Genomic DNA, 20,965 nt, shown 5'->3' on the forward strand with positions numbered 1-20,965 from the left:
ATTGTGAGAAAAAATGGACACATCATTATTTCCCCAACAAAGAAAAAGTCAACGGATGATTGGTAAACATCTCGCAATATTTGCTTTTCAGAAAAGAAATTAGAGGTGTGTACATATAACGGTCCAACAAAACATTCAAATGGGTTTTGTTGTCACGTGATAACACTTTCTGTATAACTGATTTTAAACAAATCCAAACCAATAATAATTGAATTACACATTGTATTGAACTTTGGCATTCTGAAATTGCACCTTCTGTACAGCTCCACATTACTAGACTAGATAAAAAAAAAGAATATTGTTTACAAACAGCACTGGTGATTGCTTTTGGGTTTTAACGTATGGAGTTTGAACTTCTTGGTTAATCATAATACCATGGTTCCACTGTGCACTTTTAAGCAAAGTGGGTTCACAGACTGAAATGCAACTCTCTGTGGTTGTTGTCTGTGCCACATTTGCTGTGTACCTCTCGTAAACGCCGAGAACTGGCACAGGATTGAAAGGTAAGGAAGCTTAAATTTGACATCTTCCTCCCGGAATGTGAGAAAGTAGACCAGATTAATCAACATAACCCTTCTCATTCTGGGAACAGAAAATTCTCAGTATGTCTCATGAGATGTGATCAAGATTTATTTGGTATTTTTTGGTCTAAGCACAAGTGCCCTTCGATCATGATTGAAGTTGGCCCAGGGCCCCAGGCTATAGGTTTAACAAGGTACCACATTTATATCTGTTCATAGAGCATGAAGTGTTTCCTCGTTGGTCTGTTCGGTCTCGTGACCCTGACGTCAGCTCTGCCGTTGACGTCACTTCAGCAAGATTTCGCCGAATACTTTGCTGATCTAATCAACCGGATTAACGCCTTGAATGCCACCTGGAAGGTAAAATGACAACTACTACTGTTTGAGGACGTGAAATAAATTGCAGTATAGACTGCAATTATAACTGTCATTGAGCTGGGAAGGGGATTGTCAATTAAATAAGCAACCGGTACACTTTCCTGGCAAACATCAGTATTTCTGGAAGTAATAAATCCAAACTTTAAAATTTTGGTATTTTAGTATCCAATTTTCTAAAGATCGAAGTAATTATTAGTGTCGGATCCCCTGAATTTTGACAAACGGTCCAGTGCACATTCCACAGCATCCTCGTTCCCATGGGTTGCGTGCACGTTCATTCAAGATCGAGCTAGGCACGGGTGGGAACCAACACGACGCAGCAAAATCATAACTGTGGGAAAGAGGTAGAGTCCATCGAGGCAGATACACCAAACTCTGACCACTATTCTCCCTCCAAAAAGTACCCTACATCCTGTGCACTCTTCGTCTAACGGAGAGCAGTGGCCGAAACGCCCAGTCAGTGAGCGTTTAATCTTGCTCTGCATGTACAACGCAAATGATTTTCCCCCTCACTCGTGAACATTAGGCTGGCCCAAACTTCGCCGGAGAAACCGTCCAGTCAGTGTTGGACCGCATCGGCCCGGCCGAGGTAGACTTTCCGCCGCCGGAGGAGAAACCTTCACTGCCTGCAGTTGTCCACGACGTTGATATACCTAAAGAGTTTGACGCTCGCAAGAATTGGCCCCAATGTCCATCCATCGGCCGCATCTCGGACCAAGGGCGCTGCCGTTCGTACTGGGTAGGCTTGTTTCACAAGTGTAGACAAACAACTGGTGGTTTTTTAATGTCATTTTGTAGCATCAGCTCCAAACCTGGTACACTTCATTTCCAATTGAGTTTTCAATAAGCGATAAATGTCTATACCGTATAAAACACTCTTTTCACTTTGGCTTTGTATTAAAATAATTCATCCGGAGCCAAAGTGTCCCCCAAACTTCAATTTCTAGATGCCGCAGCAGGTGAAAGTACCATGCACCTCTCGGATACCCCAAAGCTTCCCAGATCAGGTGAAGTATATCACGCTGAAGAAAGAGCATGATTGTAAGTTCATGCAAATGGCAGGCATCGATTACCCGGTTTTTGAAATTTTATTGGCTGCTGCCACCCAGCTCCTGAAATTTCATTGGTTGCTGCTACTTGGCTTCTGAATCTAATAACAATACCAACTTTAGTTTCTAACCTCATGGTGGCCACACCATTTCTGGGATGGTTTTCAATGAGCAATCAATGGAAACGTGACATGCGAGGATACACAACTTTCAATTGAAATAACAAGTAGATGAGGATGTAGCGGTCAGTTTTCGAGGTGGGATGAAAACCCTAGATGAACAAGCAAGAGAGAAAACCCACCGGATGTAGGGACTTGAAACCCAATCCACATGTCGGCTGCAACGAGATTCCAACACAGGACGCAGCGGTGTTAAATGTAAGGCGAGGAAAGTATCATTGCGCCAACCTGACTCCCCTGATTTCCATTGTTACTGGTGCAAAGTTCATGGGTTCCATTATTCCTTGCATAGACTGATTAGTCTCGGTTTAGTTACAAACACGTATTTACTATCTAATAGCCTTTAACACCTTGGACAAAATTCCTGAGCTTAAGTCTACTGACCGCTTAACTGAGACAAGACATTAATTGGGACAGGTCTGTTATGAGAACTACATTGCCACTTAAGTCTATTTATTCCGAAATATATTATTCCGAAACGTTCGCGTTTGGTTTGCATTTAGAGTCACCATTTACGGTGGTTTTATAAGGTTAACTCATATAGTTTGCGGCGGTACAGGCCTGTACCTTTTTGTTTTTCTCTTCAACTCAGGCTTTTGCTGCGGTGGGGATGATTGACGATAGATTCTGCATTTCTCAAGGCGTGCATGTCAACATATCAGCGGAAGACGCATTGTCATGCAGTGAAGATATGCAGAAGAACGGGTATTCCCCACCGATTTCAAATTCTTCACGTAATCGTAAATCGATGGTATACAGCTAAATGAGAGCTTGATATTTCATCCGAGTATTACTCACGCCAAATCCCAGCCCATAAATTATGTTCGTTTAATTAAGTATTCACCTTGGGTGGGTTGAAACTCTAGATCATATTACTTGGCTCGATGGACCTTGTTCACGAGGAAGCCATCTTTCTTCTCGTTATCTAATCATGTTTTAGCAACTAAAAACTGTTGAATGGATCCTAACCAGACTATTAATGATAAGCCTGAATCAATTTTTTTTTCAAAATACTAAACATTTTCATATTACATATTGGAAGTCATTAACTGAGAGCAGACAGTATTTTGCTGTAAAGTTTCATTTTTTCTCTCATACCCCCCAAATAGAGTGTTAATCTCACTCCAAATTTTAATGGTCGACTCATGAATAGATTCTCTTCTTATGATGCTCAAAACATGATCTACAGAAAGAAAATCCACCTGTCTCCCAATGGAGAGGCGAAATTGCGGCACAGTGTGCTTGCTTGGAAATGATTGCCAACCGCACTTCATGATTTTTCTCGTCTCTTAGTTGTGCTGGCGGCAGGCCTTCCATTGCCCTGGACAGCTGGTCAAAACAGGGTCTTGTGACCGGCGGGGCCTTTAACAGTAACGCCGGTTGCAGACCCTACCCCTATAAGCCATGTGACCACCATGAAAAGGGGACCTATGGCCCATGCACAGCCCCACCTTCCTTGACGTTCTGTGACAAGATCTGTCGGGCTGGCTACCCGAAGGAGTACAATCAGGACAAACACTATGGTAAAGTTCAAATTTCTAGCGAGAAATTAAGATGATGTAGAATTTTAACTGCCTTTCCCCCTTACTTATTCCCGACTTTCACAGCACTTTGGCACAATGCATCATGTGACTTAGCACCTAATGCATTTCAGAGGGTTTTACCATAGAGGAATGACACAGAAGGAGTTTAACTGCCCAGGCTTTAACATCTGGCCAATTACCGCTTTCTTGCGTGCCTGGTATGTCCATAGCCAGTGCGCAGCGAACGCTTGCTACGCACCATCTGTTTCACAACCACGAAACCCCTTTTTGCCCTATCGCCGCCGCAATTTGTCGCTGGTAATCTACAACCTTACAACTTTGTGCACAGAGGTATAGGAGAAAGAATAGTCGTGAATTTGTTGGTGCTTGATATGATCTCATGACAACATCAAATTTAATGTTTGCGCAGTTACTTGCATTATACTGAGTGCCCTAAATCTATACATGCAGTCATTACGTCGTCACTTAAACAGAATTTGACGGTACGTTACGTAACTGTGACCTTCGAAACGACGGCAAAAGTCCTCTTTTGAATGTAAAACAATATTACCCCATTGAGAGCTTTCCTCTGGAGTTATTTTGGGACTAAATAGCTTGGTTGTTAACAAGATTTTGTGTTTTGTTTGAATCATTTTTTTATTATGGCATTTGCACAAAGGAGTATTTTATGAGATTCCACGATCACTCCCTGTGATGAAATAGCGCATTTTGTTACTTGTGAACTTAGCTTTCCAGTAAAAGTCAACATTTTTGTTGGCCAGTCTTAGCCAAATTTTTACCAAGTCTTTGAACACTGATGTATTGGAGGGAAGAGAAAAAAATACAAACTTTACATGGGTAATGGAACAATGTATCAACATTTTAAAAGTTTATGTATGATGGCAAAAGTAGGTCAAATATCAGGGATGTTTCTCTCTCTATTTCCTGGTCACAGCAATAATTTGTATTTTATTGCAAACAAAAAACTACAAGTACAGTATTACTAGGATATTACTGGCCCCGCTTGTCCGGCTAAGATACAGGCAGTGATCAGGCATTTTTAGAATGTTTTCTATTATTCGTCTGACTTGGCGGCGACCATCATTGAACATTTTGAAGTGCCAGAGTTGCAACTCCTGTGTCCTTCCTCTATGTTCACACTAAATACCCTGTCCATACGCACTACATGTCAGTTTTGATTAATTAAGAACGAGAGATACCCGAGTAGCCGAGTGGCACAGACAAAGGTCTATACAAAGCTTAGGAGTACAAAATGGGTCCCTTTCACTTATTGAGGTCTGGAATGAATGGGATCATTGGCTTAACCTTTTTTGCATATAGGATCCGTCTACTCTGTGGACCACTCCGAGGAGAGCATTCAAAAAGAAATCATGACAAATGGATCTGTGACGACATACATAGTCGTTTACCAGGATTTCCCCATCTATCGATCAGGTACACATTATGAAGCAAAATATGAGACGGAGAGAACCCCCCCTTGTGTTGACTATTGTCTCACTGGAATCTGAGGAATTCTTTTCAGACATCTAGGGGGTGGGGGGTGGTCTCATTTCTTGCTGGATATAATAGAGCACGTTTGCATATTCGTCTGCATCACCACCAATGATCCAAGGGGAACTCCTTCCTTTACGTACAGTTGCCCGGGATTTAAGCCCTTCTTGACCTCTTCGTGGCGGCACTCTAGCAACCATTAGATACAAAGAGTAACATTTTACCGTTCTGCGATATGAGTAATGCAATGGTTAACAAAATTATCAGGATCATTTTGTATCAGCAAAAATACACTTTTCTTCATTCTTTCATCCCCTTTCCCGTTGTTTCGGTTTGCTGTACAAACATTAGGCGTTTACAGGCACACATCAGATAAAGCTATTGGCAGAAGCGCCCTCAAGATACTTGGCTGGGGTGACGAGGGTGATCAGAAGTATTGGCTGTGTGCCAACTCTTGGAATACTGAGTGGGGTGACAAAGGTAATTCAGTTTGCGTTACGAAGAAAAGAATATGGCGACAAATATTACACTTTGAAAACTGCTTAATTTTGGTGCAAAATTTGTTTTATTGTTTGGTGCAACGAGGCCAGTTCGCCAGAACACGGCAATCCTGTCATTCAAGTACCACTTCCGAAAAAAGTTAAAACTAATAAATATACTAACGGCTTGTTATTTTATTACATCTTATTATCGGGTCTGTCAGAGGTGATAAAATGAGCCGATTTCACAATGATCTGATTTCCATTGTAATAAAACATTTTTCCCATTTTTTGCCCAAAGGATTCATCAAGATCCTGCGAGGTATTAATGAATGCCAGATAGAGGAAACTGTGATGGCAGGAACACCACAGAAACCTGGGACCTGGTAGAAACCAACAAGACATGCTAGCCAGGAATTACGAACAAAGACTACTACGAGACAAACTCTCCCAATTTCAATTAGCACATGTTAAAGAACTGATCCGTTAAATACACCGTATTCATTGCATTTTTGCGGTCAACTTATGTTGAATTCCTTAGATATGGGCACAATTAGCTCTCGAACAAAGTTGCAGAGGGGTCGTCAACTTCGATTTTAAACTTAAAAAAGATGATTTATGAATCAACACATTTCTACTGCTATTACTTCTTATTTGCTCCAACAAACATTCCCACTGTTAACCATTAAGAGTCATGATGAGTGTCATTTGTGAACAAGGTGGGGAAAAGTCATTACTTGTGTCGTTTTTTTGTGTTCTGGACTAACAACGGCACGACGAATTCTGGTATGGCAGTTCAGAGCCACTGTACCTTACCCACGTAAACTAAAGAGGGCGTGTATGCCATAGCCACGCCACGCGACAAGCACAAGGCGTAAAATCAGCTGATTTTTATTCTAATGAGGCGACTTGAAGTACAAGTAGAGTGCGTAGCTAGATATGCATGGAGGCGCCGTAGCGCTAGCGCCGGTGGAAGCGGGGAGTCTGGATTTCTCTTTAAAATCGAACTTCTGAGTCGTGAGTCTGAAGCGTTTGCTCATTTTGTCACCAAAGCAACCGCAGCAATGTTGTCCTTATGACTTGGTAGGTATTTCATCAGCAATTAATACTAGGCTAGTAGTGTCCCAAATGGGCCTTCCGACACCACGGGTTAGGCTAAGTTTGCATGTTATTCTGAAGAATGCTGCCCGCGACCAGTCGACCTAGGACCTGTGCAACATGCATCATGTGTATGTACATGTACATTGTACATGTGTGATGTACGTGTAGGCTTGGCGGAAAGAGTTCCATGTACGAGCGCCGCTTGACATCCTGTGCACAAACGTTATGCGACTGGTCTGAAGTGTTTTCTAAGCATAGGCCTACAACTTGGTTTTCCCTAGCCCCACTAGTGTGGCACAGACTCTCACTCCCGATCCATCCTTAGCCACACATCCGTATACGCAATTTCGTGTCGGCGTACTGAATATTGTCGGCTGTTCAATGTCAAGACGTATGTAATACACGGACTAAGCGATAAGACACTACATGTACCAATGGACTCTTCCAAAACTTTGGCAGCAGTTTAGATGTCTTGACATGGAACAGCCGTCGAGACAATAAAGGGTCAAGTGACGTAATGTTCAACGACCTTATTTTAAAGATGGCGACTGTGAGAGTGAGCCCATTAATTGAATGGATAAAGGCAAAAAGACTGGAAAATACCTAAATAACGTGAGTGAAATCATTCAGTAAATGGTTAGAAAAGCGGAAAGGTCAAGGATCATGTCCATGTGCAAAAGAAATTGCGCCCACGATGATAAGTGGGTGCGCCGAAAACATTCAGTATGCTGACACGAAATTGTGTATACGGATGTGTGGCTAAGGATGGATCGGGAGTGAGAGTCCGTGCCACACTAGTGGGGCTAGGTTTTCCCATCCTAAATTGAACGTGGAAAGAGTACAGGTTGTCTCTTATCGTATATTCTCCTACCCCTGACGAATTACAACATGGGATTGCACTTAAATTAGTGAAGAGAAGCAGCCTTACATATTCCATTCTTGCACCGGCAAGGCTGTTGGCTGTCTCATCACAACACCTAAAGTCAAGTGCTGGCAAACGAGTTCCTCGCAGATGTGCCAATTGCACTGTCATCCTAGCTATTATTGTTTGTGGGGATATCGAACTCAATTCAGGGCCGACTCAATTGAAATCTGATATGCGTCAAACATGTAGTAAACAATCAGTCAATTAGTCATGCTCAGCAAGATTCTGAATAGCATTGTCGATGTACCTGCAGAGGCTTTTGTCACTACAAACACACGACCATCTCGGGGACACAAATATAAATTAAACCAACTATATGCCGGAACCAGTGCCTTCAGCAACAGCTTCTTTCCACGGGCAATCAAGTATTGGAGTAATCTCTCATCTAATATTGTTGAATCTTGCAAACATCGCATTCAACTTTCAGAGCTGAACTTTTTAAATTGTTCAATGCTTGTAAGTAAGCTACCGAAGACATGGCTAGCTCCGTGCCCCAAACTAAGCCTTAAGTTGGCATGATGTTTCCTGATGGAGGCTTTGGCGACTATTACAATTCAGATTCGGTTCCATTATACTAGGCCTACGGATAACACTTGATACTTCTGTCATGTCTGTGCACACAACAAAGTGTTTTCTTTTGAGGACATGTTATCACTTTCTAATAGCTGTTAGCGTTAAGCCTATAGGCCCATAACATTGTTAGGGATAATTAGTGTAGTCTGTATGTGGAATTCCTTCCTCTAACGTTTCTAGACATGTTCTTGCTTTCTGATGGGTCCTTGTACCCTCAGAGTCAGAGGGTCATGTCAAGCATACATGTGCCAGTATCTGCAGGCTAGTTACCAGTAGTTTGTAAAAATAAATTCTCGTTGTATATTCGCATTGTTCTTCACTTGGAGAATTTGGCAAATGTAGTGGCACATGTAGGGTGTGATCGATGGGTTGGGGTCACTACAATTAGCTCTTGGGTCAATTATAAAATCATAAAGACTTTACTTCTTGTTGTATTGTTAGTTATCGTCTTGTAGTTTGTACTATACATCGGTATCGCCCTAGTTCCGGATAAATACTATCAGGAGAAGAGTATGCTCCTTGCGAAATTGTCAGAGCACCCCTCTTTTACTTGTTTGAAGTTCTATATGCATGTATTCTTGTGACAGGCCAGTTTTGTCCACAGAAAAACTATTCAGTTTGCAAACCTGTGATTTGTCCATGAAACTCTTGAGATTGTTGGCAAAAAATCATTCAGTTGCAAAAATGACCATCTCCGGATCCTCCAGTAGAAACAAAAATGGACATAAAGCCTTCTTTTTTTGATGCGGTTTTGTAAACTTTTTGTCATTTTGGACCTGCCTGTACATGCTTGTTTGAAAATAATTTTTCAGTGTTGGAAACTTTAGGTCATTGCAAACACAATCTGCAACATGTTTTACACAGACTGGATGTACATGTACATGTATGCACACTACTGATGTTGGTCCAATACCAAACCGTACACTTCATTGCATTCAATACCAGAAAGATTACGGAAGTCTTAAAAAGTGGTCATTGAAGCACAGCGTTGTGGTTTACTGTGGTACTGCCATACGTGGTTGTTGCATTTTTTTTTGCTGGCAGTGGATGATGGACGTGTCGCGTGGACCAGTAATATGAAATATGCAGTAAATGAGTGCACTGTTTGCCACAGTGAGAGAGAATAGTGGAATTATCTCGCACTGAAAACCTTTTCTGTTCAAGACACGAAATTGGAGGCAAATCTTGTAAATGGACATTTTATGTGCTGTGGACTATATCTGTGAGGCTTTAGAAAGGTTGACTTTGGTAAGTGGATGTGATCTTATAATCTTGTCCTCTGCCCAATTGTATGAGAGGACCAGTGCTATTCAAGAGAGCTTGATGCTTTTATACATTTAAATGTTGTACTGTATATGTGGCAATACTAGTAAAATAGCTTGATCACCTCTAAAGTTTCCAAGCCATGCTACCACTTTTTCTGTTATGGCAATTCGATAAGTGTAATGAAGCCTTTACAATGTCACAATTTTCTACATGTAGCATTGTGAACGACATGTATCCGACTTCGAATTAATTCGTCCATTTTTTTTTTACATTTCAGACAGTCAACTTGTGTAGATAAACGATAATAGCTCTCAGCCATGGATCTGTTAAAATCTATCACCCATCCTGATGAAGTTTACGCCCTCCTGAAGTACAAACTCGGAGCAGGCCCCACAAAACCAAAACAGGATTATGTAAGTTTTGTCATCTGTGGGTACCCTACTGTTGCATTGCCATGGTTCTAAAATCTTGGGGCTGTAGGTAGTGACCAGGGTGTGCTTGCAAGAGCTGTGAACAGACCTGTCATGGTTCACATTGCTTTCTGCATATAGTTTGCGCGCGACCAACTTTCAACTTAATTGACACAAATTCCTTTGTACTTACGAGGAAAGATTGAATCCAATAGCGTGCATGCAGCAGTTCCTGCACTGAATGTGCACATTGACATGATTGAGGGTTTTCTTGAGGGAAGAATAAATCTGAGAAAAGACACGTCATGGCGTGCAGTGGTTCCTATATGCAACACATATACGGGATGCACACAGTCAACATTCAGCTGAATGTGCACAAATTCGTAGAAACTTCTTAAGAGGACAGCAAATCTGAGCTTGATGTTTAAGGGTAGAAAGCATACCCGAGCATACCCTAGTCACTCCTGTCATGTTGAGGCAGTACGAATGGTATCCTGGAGCATTGTGGATGATTTGACGTATACATGTAATTGAGGCATGAATTTATGCATGACTGAGCATAACCAACACAAGGTCTAACCCATCCATCGCAGTCATCCACACTTGTTTTGTCATTCTTCCTCAATCCTCCTAAATCCTCCAAAACTACCCAAAGGATTTAGGAGGATTGAGGAGGGTTAGGGCTGAAAAGCTTGGTTTGGCACAATTCATTATAATATCGTTGACACAAAATCCACAATCTGTTGCACAACGGGGCCTACTGATTATGATGCTTTGTGGTCAACAGAGTCAGCAATCGGCAAAACCTTGCAGACTGTCAAAGCAATCTTTTTTCCGAAATCTCACCTTTTCTATATGATTCATATGTGCTTGTACCAGCCTTTGTTCCAGGGTTCTTTTTACTGTCTGTGGTAGGTTAGGTTTGTAGCCATAAAACAAACCATTTCTTTTCTTTTTGGTCTTGCTGGTAAATTACACGTGCATGCCAATACCAGCAGAAGTTTCACTTCCTGTTTTACTGCTGCACAAATGCTTTTTTCTAATGCAAATCTCTACATGTTGCTGTTGAGCATGTTTTGAGTCCATGTGTGTAATTCAATGCACAAGTGCCCAGTGCAGGTCGCAAACACTAAACCCACCGGATTCTTCAAAGTGCCCCTGGAAAAGCTTTGAAGATTTTGTAGGATTTAGGAGGCTACATCCTAACCAATATTACTGTGCACGGGGCTTGATTTCAGTAGGAACTGTGAAATTATATCTGTGACAGGACACTACTGTGTCACCTCGTTTCACAAATGTACAGCAAACAAGATAGCATGGATTCACTGGAGATTTTTATAACTTGGAAGACAAATAGAGTCTGAGATTTTCTAAAATTCCATTTTGAAAGGTTGTTTAAGAAATACATGATAATGGATAATGACACAAATTAATCAGAATTGAAAAACATACTGGAAACTAAAGTATGCACTATGCCAAGAGTTATGCATGCATGGTTCTTGATGACGCCCATACAGGTGTACATGTACATTAAATTTCTCTATGCTTTTCATGATAGTAACTACCAGCTACTCCGGGGAAAGTCTGAGAATAGACTTGGAACTCGCCTCTTCCATTCTTCACACAAATCTACAGTTCCTCATCCGTTCTCTGTGGCAGAATACGCCTTCATTAAACAGTAATTTGTTTTCTGTATTAACAGGCGACTATGACCAGAACAGCAAAGAAATGTTACGAATACCTCAATCTGACCAGCAGAAGCTTTGCGGCCGTCATCCAGGCATTGGATGGTGACCTCAGGTAGGAGTTTGTCTGTCTGTCTGCCTGTCGAACTGTTTTTGCCTCACGGAGTTTTTTACCGTGATTCAGTGTGCAGCTGATTAAAACTAACAGCAAGAGAAGTCAGATGGCATTTTTTTTTCATTCAAATGAAATGATCAAACAATTCTTGCTGCAGGCAGAAGCACAGATTTGCTAAACCTTTTTGTTACCACTTTCAAACTACAATACGTACATTGTTTCTTTATTTGTAATTTCACATGTACACAAAATTCCTCCGCCTTCCCCCCCAAAAAAACCTGAGGGTCGTGCCATGAAACGACGGTGTGCATGTAGGTAAGGCAGCAGGAAACATGTTTTTGTTTTGGCCTCTGGGAAGGTACCCCTGTAAAATTGGCACCTTGGATATTCAAGGCCAAGATAATTTGGTTTTGTTCCAAGACTTACATGTATTTCAGTTCGAGGATGCTGTACACAGTTTCTGCTTCCACTTCTCGTACATGCCACGGTGACTGGTGGTGCATACCATTTTAAATTCAAACCTAAAACATTTCCAGTCAAGTTTTTTAATGGACAAAAGCCAGGCTTCGATTTTCTCTCATAATCCAGACTTTCTGGAAGTTCTTGACTTCTACAATTCTACTTTCTTTTTTTTTGGGGGGGGTAACTTTTGTTGTCCCTTTCTTAAACATAATAAAAAAAAAGTTAACAGTTGACAGCATGCAATCCGATTGATGGTTGCCAAGCATGCAGGAAGTACCTACAGTTTTGGTCATTATATCCTGAGACTGTATTATCACCAACACCCTGTTAAAAGCTATACAGACAGATGGTCCAAGCAATGAACTGGAAGCCGGCTTTTGACAAAAACCTAAAGATAGAAACAAAAGTTGGTTGCTATTGTTAGATACAATGGGCTATTTTGAGTGTCCCTGTACCGTGTACCTGCTTATTTTAGTAATCCATAATGTTATCTTATCAGTTATCTAGTATTCCGATTCGTATCCAGCAACTTCAGTGCCTGGGTGAGCCCTTCAATGATTGGAAGGTGTATTTTTTTTTTTGAATGGTGGCTTTTATCCGACGTGTCCAAAGTCATGGCCTAGATTTGAGGGACTAAATTTAGCTTCCAAATTGCTCTTTGAACTGCTAAAAATTCCTCGGCAAATTTGAACAAGAAGCCTGACATTTTACAGGGATTGTGCACAGTGAATTATTGAAAGGTTAATGGGCTAATTTTTTTTGGGGGGGTGTGTTGTTTTCGTGCAGTGCAGGCTTGAGAATGTAGCCCTGAGCTGTATTGTGCTTGGTTGCTCATTCATGATTACTGATATTATCGGGGAGATGCTTGCTGCATGTATGATGCCAGACTAGGTCACACAATCTTGTTTCCCTTTTGGTGAGAAAATGCCCATCATGTTTTGAGCAGATCTCATTAGCCATTTCCCAAATCAAGGCTTCATCTGCAGCTAAGGCATCGTCCCCAGCCACAGAGTAGTGCATTTGAACCTTTTATCAGGTGTGAGATTTGTCGGGATTTTTCCAGATTTCAGGACTTTTTCATCAGGGTTTTCAGGATTTTTAAAACAATTTTTGCAAATCTGGAGATATCCTTACATGCAGTTTACAGGTACCTTTAACATGTTTAAGGCCTTTTTACGTATAAAAGTTGACATAGAATGCAAGAAATAGGCATTTGAAGGATTACCTACATGTAATAGGCAAGCACAAATGCATACCATAGACCCTACGCTGACGTGGGGCACTCAAAACCTCTGGCGATTATTTTGTGGATATTTCATTTTCCGCTTTTCTTGCCCCTGTTTCATGTTCAAATCGGGCTGAAAAGAGCTGCAAACTGTCCATATTTATATCGAGACATTTTCCAAATCTTGGATTTATCTCTGCTCCTAGTCGCCTGAGTTGAAGCCTTCAAGCTCAACACAGCTCAAACTAACACAACTTATTGTCCAATATGAGACTAACACTTGGGGTCTCTCTGTTTTGGCTCTGACAGGTGACATTTTTAAACCAGTTGTGTGGTTTGAGCTGAAGCCACAGACCAAGACGAGAGTCAAGATTAAGAGATAGCCGTTACTCAAGATGACGAGCGGTTCACTCTTGTTCCACATGCAGAAAAGTTGTAAGAGTTAATATATGTAATTGTTATTCCTCAGGCATGCCGTATGCATCTTTTACCTGGTACTCCGTGCGCTGGACACCGTGGAGGATGACATGACAATACCCCTGCCAGAGAAGATCCCGATGCTGCAACAGTTTCATGAGAAGCTGAATGACCCCACTTGGAACTACACCAAGAGCCAGGAGAAGGATCGCATTGTATTGGAAGATTTCCAGACGGTAGGGGGCAGATTTCTTTTGACTTTTGACTGTTTTTTTTTAATCTGCTCATTTAATGTCACACCACTTTGTGCAGTAGGGTCACTGTGGGTGGAGAAAAGTCCAATCATTTGACCTTTAACCCTCATCTCCCAGATGGTGGATGTGGGTCTCCAATAACTGTATTTGGCGTCATCTTCGTCTCTGGCTTCGCCTGATTCTTAACCTAATTTTGAAGTCGTTACACATACATGTAGCTCAACATCAGATAGTGGCACCAGATCACGGAACCAAACATGCAACAGAGCCAAATACTGAAGTATTCTCCATTGAATTTCAAACATTGCCTGCTGGCATTCAGGAATCAGTTGCAGAGATGAACCCCAGTATTGGCCAAATTACCTAAGATTACTGAGCACGCTGAAAGGGGTCATGGAATAGTAACGAAACATACCCGATGCTGCATCCTGCACCAATGCTTGCAGGGAGTCAGTCTTGCCCCAAGGACTGGTTCTACTGTTTTTTGCCGGTGCGTGCGCCGTGCAGGCGACATGCGCTGGCGAGAGCAGCTGAATAGCACTACCAGCGGAGGGCGCTATATTCACAAGAGACGACCTGCCACAAAACCGGTCTTGTAGAATCTGGCAGGCTTACCCAAATATTCCGAGCATACCTCACGCGCTCAAGTTCATGAATAACAATGCAGCGCCGAAGACTGCGTACCATGCCAACTGTGATTTTTATCAGTGCGCATGAGCAATTGTTCATAATAATATGAGCGTGTGACGTATACTCAGGCAAGCCTGCCAGATACTACATGACTGGTTTTCTGGCAGGTCTTCTCTGGTGAATAGAGCGCCCTCTACTGGTAGTGCCGTTTGGCTGTGCTCGCCAGTGCATGTCACCTGCACGGTGCACCGGCCAAAGAAGTAAAACCAATCGTTGGGCAAGACTTGCAGGGAGTCGCCCATCGGACATTATAAAGAAACCCGTGCCAATCATCCCATCCCAATAATAATGTTAACAGCGTTGGGTTTTCTCGGCATGTTCAGATAGCGCAAGAGTTCAGAAGTCTTGCCAAGTGCTACCGCGTGGTCATCGCCGACATCTGCAACAAGATGGGGCACGGCATGTGCGAGTTTGTCCAGCGAGATGTCGTGACCAATAAGGACTGGGACCTGGTGAGAAGACTGCACATGTCGGCAGAGATTGGTTGCATTTATCAGGCCGGTCTTAGCCGAGTTTGTATGCTCTGTACACACACTCTGGTTGTCTCAAGTAACTTCAGTGCCATGTCATTAATACCCTTTATTTTCGTCCTTGCACAGAGCGGATAGTGACTTTCAGTACCACATTCTGCCCTTTGCAAAAATAGGTCAAGACGATACCATACTCCCAGTGCTCTCTGAACACTATTTGTGGAAAGATTTCATTAGATTACTAACATCGGACTCAAGTAGTTTAGATCCAGGACCTTCTGCATCATAGGGCAGGTATCTTGGACACCTACAATCCTGGACAAGTCTTGTTGGAACAAGCCTTCCCCCTCGCCCCCTGTCAATGTTGCTTCTCATTGGGTAAGTTGGGTTGAATCTTGGTCCAATAAATGACCGCAACATTGAATGGGGGAGAGGGGGATCTTTTCAACGCGCTTCCCACAAGGCGTCCCAACTATTTTGTCCAAGATTGTAGTCCAAACACTTGCCGTAAATTGGCGTGACCTATGTTTGAGATCGTGAGTTTGGATCATTCTGTGATCTCTTCCTGCTCCAGTACTGTCACTACGTGGCGGGCCTGGTGGGCATCGGGCTGTCCCGTCTCTTCTCCGCCTCCAAGCTGGAGGATGCGATTGTTGGTGAGGACACCCAGCTGGCAAACTCCATGGGCCTCTTCCTCCAGAAGACCAACATCATCCGAGATTATCTAGAGGACAACCTGGAAGGGAGGGAATTCTGGCCCAGAGAGGTACCTTTCACCTTTAACCCCTTCACCCTCGACCTATGAATCGCTAGTTCACATCTTCACCCTGCACCCGTTAGACTAGCGCCGTAGAACATTCTACTTCTGTAGTCAGGCCCATTACAAATCCTAACAAGTCCTTGAAAGTGCATTGCAAAAGCCTCATGCCAAGCTACATGCATCCAGATTTATTGGCACAACAGAATTCCTTTGAACAGTCACTGAAAGACGCCAACAATACATGAATTGCAGGGTTCAAACTCGTAAGCTTTACAGATATCCGTACCACTTGATTTTAGACATGGAGTAAGTACGCCTCCAAACTGAGCGACTTTCAGAAACCCCAGAATCTCAACTCAGCCGTCCACTGTCTGAACGAGCTGATTACCAACGCCTTGCATCATGTCCCTGACGTCCTGAAGTACATGTCAAGACTTCACAACCAGAGCGTCTTCAATTTTTGTGCGATCCCACAGGTGAGGACTTTGGATGAATTATATCTGGGTTTACTCCATATACATCGTCCAGTCCTGTGCCCAGGATGTTCTCATTAATGTCACACTGTACAGAATCTGCAAGCAGGATATCCAGTGTTACACCACACACCTTCAGGTCCTGCACCTAGGCTAAGTCATGATATTTCCAAGTCAGGAGATCCCAGGTCGTATCATTCAACCTTCAGATCTCCCACCAAGAATGTCCTGGACAGAGTAGGCAGTTACTTAAAGCACATTGGCATGGACTGTAGAGGTGAACCTCAGTAATATGAAGTGGAAGTGACAGAGCTGACTGTTTGTACAAATCTTGAGCCCCCGTCTCCCAAACAATAGCTGAAACCAGAAATCTTTCCTTGCTGGTAGGTTATGGCAATTGCCACTTTAGCCGAGTGCTACAACAACCCCAGGGTTTTCAGTGGCGTTGTAAAGATTCGGAAGGGGCAGGCAGTCGTCATGATGCTTGAAGCAACCAGCATGGACAGTATCAGGACGATCATCAGCAACTACAGTAGACAGGTAAGAGTGTGATTGGATCATTTAGTTAGGATGGCAGATGGTAGTTAGAGTGGGTTGGTTATAGTTTATTAATTAGTTTCCTTCTGATCAGCATGGTCTTCAAGAAGATCCAAACATTGACAGCATTAGGACAATGACCTTTGACGGTAGCAGGCGTGGGATAAAAAGGACTGATTGAGTTTAGTTGGGTAGGATTTTGAGATCTGTCAGGGTCTTGTGATCTTCGCAGTTATTTTCACATCAGGATAGAGTTGACAGATGGAGAAGCTGGGATAGGGCTTTGGACACTTCCACTGCCTCAAAGATTGGTCAAGAGATTTCCTGTAAAAGCCTGCTCTTATTCCTGGTTGGAGTTGAAGGAGGTGATGTGGATGATGCTTGATACGGGGTCAGAGGTTGGGCTGTGATATCACGCTGGGGTTCACGCAAGAAATCCCGCAGTAGTCGTCACCAATCACAGGTAGTAGATGAGGAAAAAGTACATGTACGTCACGTTTACTTCAAGACTTGATAACGACCACATCCTCATGTATCTTGACTGCTCTTCCTAGATCGGCAAAGCCATACCCAGTGTCGACCCATCAGCCGAGCTGACCAAGAGGATAGTGACCACCAACCTGGAGCTGAGTCACACCGCCGCCGGCCAGTTGGCCACAGCCAGCTACTACCCACCCCTCTACATGTCCTTGGGAATCATGCTGGCCCTGATCCTGTACAGTTACGGGAGTCAGATACTCCATTATGTAAATTCCTAAAGATAAGCAGATTTCGCTGGATCAGTGTAGCAGTCAAACAGATTAGCTTGCTTTGTATGTAAGGGAAGAGGCCTGACAACGGCTCCCTGCTCCTTTTAAACCTTGCGATCGTCTTGTCTCCGATTCAAAACAAGTGTGGCAGTCAGCTACTTCACAGTGTAAATTCCTAAGCACAAATTAGTTCTAGCTGTCTAAATATAACAACCAAACTGACTCGGTGCTGTCACGCACCTCGTCTGGGAACTGTACCCCAATGAACTGTGTTTAGTGTGGGATTCTATCAGTTCACCTCTTTGTTTTGCAATTCTAGAAGGGGGCTAAGGAAAGGCATGTGAATGGTGTTTTCTGTTATTCTTCACTGCACGCATCTGACAAAATGAGATGCTGTTTGACGATTGTGTGTATAGTCCGCAGTCTGAAGCATAATGCTCTAGATGCATGCATTGTAGTGATTACTTGGACTGTAGTCAGTTTCATCACAAGTCATCACAAGCCTCTATATGTCCATAATATTTTAACCAATCTTCAGTAAAGACAATGCCTTTGTCATAGTCCATCCAGCTACCTGTGACTGGTCTTGTGACTGGTCCTGTGACTGGTCTTATGTCTGGTTTTGTGGGTGGTTTTGTGACTGGTCTTGTGACTGGTCTTATGGCTGATCTTTTTATTGGTCTTGTGACTGGTCTTGTGACTGGTCTTGTGACTGGTCTTGCAGCTAGTCTTGTGACTTGTCTTGTGGCTGGTTTTGTGAATGGTCTTATGTCTTGTGATATGATGGACTTGACTACAGCCCTTGGGATTATTCTGTTTAGAAAACTCTTTATGTTGGCAGTAGATATTCAGTCCAATAGTGGGATTTTTGCGATTAATGAAGGTCAAGGATAGCCATTATTTTCTGAGAGCATTTACAAAGCATGAAAGTATTAAAATGTTTGAAAAATCAGGAAATGTTCTGAATGTGTATTGTATACAAGGTCAGGATGGTAGTGTACAGATATTTGATGAACATATCCAGCTTATTGTATTCTGGAAATAATCATTTGATCAACAACTACTTTGTGCACAAGCATTGAGTTAATTACAGTTTCCCTGTCAAGAAAGAAATGTTCAGTTGTGAAAGAAAATTGTAGATATTAAACTTGGTACACATTAATATATGTAGATGGCAAGCAGATGTATTAAAATGACTCAATAACAAGATTCACATTTTTGGTTGATGTTTCAAATGTATTTGTTCATTTATTAGTATGGAGTTCAATTAAATACCTAATTGAAAGAAGAGCCCAATTCCAACAAAACCTTTTGTTTTAGTTCAAAGAGTAAAAACAGTATCTTTTGAAGGAGCTGCAAAGGAAATCAATTAACTCTCCTAGGCAAGAATGGTGGATTTCGTTCCTTTCTTTCAATTATTGAGGTATTCAATTGTAATTCTTACTTCTTTTTCAAACACATGCATTTACAAAATTGTAAAATACTTTAAAGACTCGAAAGTGTGAGCTTTGGTTTCCGAAGGTTCGGATGCATAATTCTCTATTCATAGTGCAAAGTTCATGTACAGCTTGCACGAGGTTAAATTAACAATCCTCATCCACACAGGGGACGAGGTTCTTTGACCATATTTGCGACATAGCGCCCTCTTTAGTTTTTTGTTTGGTAAGCCTCCGGATATCGACTTCTTCTCTAGATGCACCGACCTCTTTTGATTTGTAGGTCTATCCCCTTCTGCCTGAATAATGTATTATGTATTTCTGCAACAGACGCATAGCTTTATCAAAATATGGAAATATTTTTCAACTAGATTAAAATTTTAGGCCTGTCGGATGTTCAGGAAGGAAGTCTTCGACGGAGAGAAACCAACTTTTTAAAGGACAAAACCCGCTAACGCGTCGATCCGGTGACGTTGGGGGCGCCTTAGAATATCGCTGATCCACATCATTTTGTAATACTGTTATTTTTTAATTTTGCGCCATTCCGTCAGCCATTGGTTTGTAAGTGGCCATGAAGGTAAACTATTTTAATACGGGCGTTTCACAATAGTGCGCCTCCAAGAGTTTGCAACGCGTTGACCAATCAAAGTACAAGAAATCTGTCGACCCAATGGGCGTTTGGAAAGAGTCGACAGATGTCTTGCACTGTGATTGGTCAACGCGTTGCAAACTCTTGGAGGCGCACTATTGTGAATCGCCCGTATTAAGTCCCATTTCGTATTCTGGTGACGTAACTGGAAAGAAAATGTGGAAATTAAGACAGACTTGGCACCAGGCAGGTCAATTACCCTTTGCAGCAGTAAAGGAGTTTGGGACACCTACCAGTCTATTTTCCTGCATTACATATCAATAAGCATGACTTTTGAGACTCTCCCGATGAACGCAGACGGTATTACCTATTGGGAGTGCTAACCCAAATTTCCGGACAACCCAGCCTCCATTGTGGCCGAGTCTTGGCTTTGCCCTCGACGGGAGATTAAGCCTGATGATCGCCCAGGGGAATCCATCCACACGACCACCAAGGATTTCATCTTGTCCTCCTTGAAAGGCCGAAGATTCATGACCACAGGTTGGGTGTGTTTTGAGAGGTAACCACCAGCATGCATAAGAACGTTTTCTGGTCTTCCCCTTGTCTTCAAACTAAACCCATCTGCTCCGAATCGAATTTGCACAGAGCCAAGCTGTTTATAGACACCCGAGATTGACCACCATCCGCCCCGACCAAGGTTGGTAAACGACTCTTAAAAAAGAACATCACAAAAACCACCGGAAGTGCGGTAAAGTTGTATGCTAAATAAAACCAGTTTCACATTGCCAAATTGACCACTGCACATCATCATTTAATTATCCATTACACTGTAACCCGGATGTGGACAGTCGGCTTGTATACCTGTGATTGTTCAGATTTGGTCTTTATTATGTACTATTTTTGTGGAGAGGAATAGGCATAACGCCTCTTTGATCTCAATAATTATGAATATGTATGTAACTTGTTGAAACGGAACAAAGTCCAAGCTGCGTTTAAAACACGCCTTGACAACGTGAACCGTGACATCACGGTTGAAAGTCATCCCTTTGCCTTTGTGAGTTAAGATCACACCTGACACCTGGGTCCCCAAAGAGAGTGGATTCCATTTAACGAGCTATCCGAGGCGTAATATCTTGTCTCAATTCACTTCTTTAAGTTGGCATTCCACTCTTTGCTCACTTCTGTTC

At 42.4% G+C, this 20,965-nt stretch overlaps 2 protein-coding genes across 3 annotated transcripts; both read left to right on the top strand.

Annotated features, from left to right (window-relative positions):
• The first annotated feature begins 355 nt into the window (after positions 1–355).
• Positions 356–6,374, top strand: LOC110975330 (cathepsin B-like). The gene is made up of 8 exons (XM_022227728.2): positions 356–503; positions 741–881; positions 1,426–1,638; positions 2,720–2,832; positions 3,421–3,650; positions 4,992–5,105; positions 5,514–5,642; positions 5,943–6,374. Exons 2-8 carry the CDS (start codon positions 744–746, stop codon positions 6,029–6,031), a joined length of 1,026 nt encoding a protein of 341 aa, XP_022083420.1. The 5' UTR covers positions 356–503; positions 741–743; the 3' UTR covers positions 6,032–6,374.
• A 144-nt stretch (positions 6,375–6,518) lies between these two features.
• On the top strand, positions 6,519–18,966 carry fdft1 (farnesyl-diphosphate farnesyltransferase 1). 2 transcript variants are annotated; one of them, XM_022227726.2, is made up of 9 exons: positions 6,519–6,724; positions 9,784–9,919; positions 11,619–11,716; positions 13,873–14,056; positions 15,088–15,216; positions 15,809–16,000; positions 16,294–16,470; positions 16,855–17,007; positions 17,559–18,966. In XM_022227726.2, exons 2-9 carry the CDS (start codon positions 9,824–9,826, stop codon positions 17,760–17,762), a joined length of 1,233 nt encoding a protein of 410 aa, XP_022083418.1. In that variant the 5' UTR covers positions 6,519–6,724; positions 9,784–9,823; the 3' UTR covers positions 17,763–18,966. The 2 variants fall into 2 exon arrangements, with proteins under 2 accessions (XP_022083418.1, XP_022083419.1); XM_022227727.2 differs by lacking the exon at positions 6,519–6,724 and adding an exon at positions 9,269–9,488.
• The last annotated feature ends 1,999 nt before the right edge of the window (positions 18,967–20,965 follow it).

This window comes from Acanthaster planci, linkage group LG02 (assembly GCF_054643075.1).
Source record: "Acanthaster planci isolate LZ-2023a linkage group LG02, COTS_SCS, whole genome shotgun sequence".
NCBI lineage: Eukaryota > Metazoa > Echinodermata > Asteroidea > Valvatida > Acanthasteridae > Acanthaster > Acanthaster planci.

What these genes read in the sequence shown, in the direction of transcription:
- LOC110975330 (XM_022227728.2), top strand. Translation starts at nt 744, where the DNA reads ATGAAGTGTTTCCTCGTTGGTCTGTTCGGTCTCGTGACCCTGACGTCA. An exon ending in GGCGCTGCCGTTCGTACTGG is followed by an intron (nt 1,639 to 2,719) that starts GTAGGCTTGTTT and finishes TCTTCAACTCAG; the next exon opens with GCTTTTGCTGCGGTGGGGAT. An exon ending in TACTGAGTGGGGTGACAAAG is followed by an intron (nt 5,643 to 5,942) that starts GTAATTCAGTTT and finishes TTTTGCCCAAAG; the next exon opens with GATTCATCAAGATCCTGCGA.
- fdft1 (XM_022227726.2), top strand. Translation starts at nt 9,824, where the DNA reads ATGGATCTGTTAAAATCTATCACCCATCCTGATGAAGTTTACGCCCTC. An exon ending in GGGAATTCTGGCCCAGAGAG is followed by an intron (nt 16,001 to 16,293) that starts GTACCTTTCACC and finishes ACTTGATTTTAG; the next exon opens with ACATGGAGTAAGTACGCCTC. An exon ending in ATTTTTGTGCGATCCCACAG is followed by an intron (nt 16,471 to 16,854) that starts GTGAGGACTTTG and finishes CCTTGCTGGTAG; the next exon opens with GTTATGGCAATTGCCACTTT.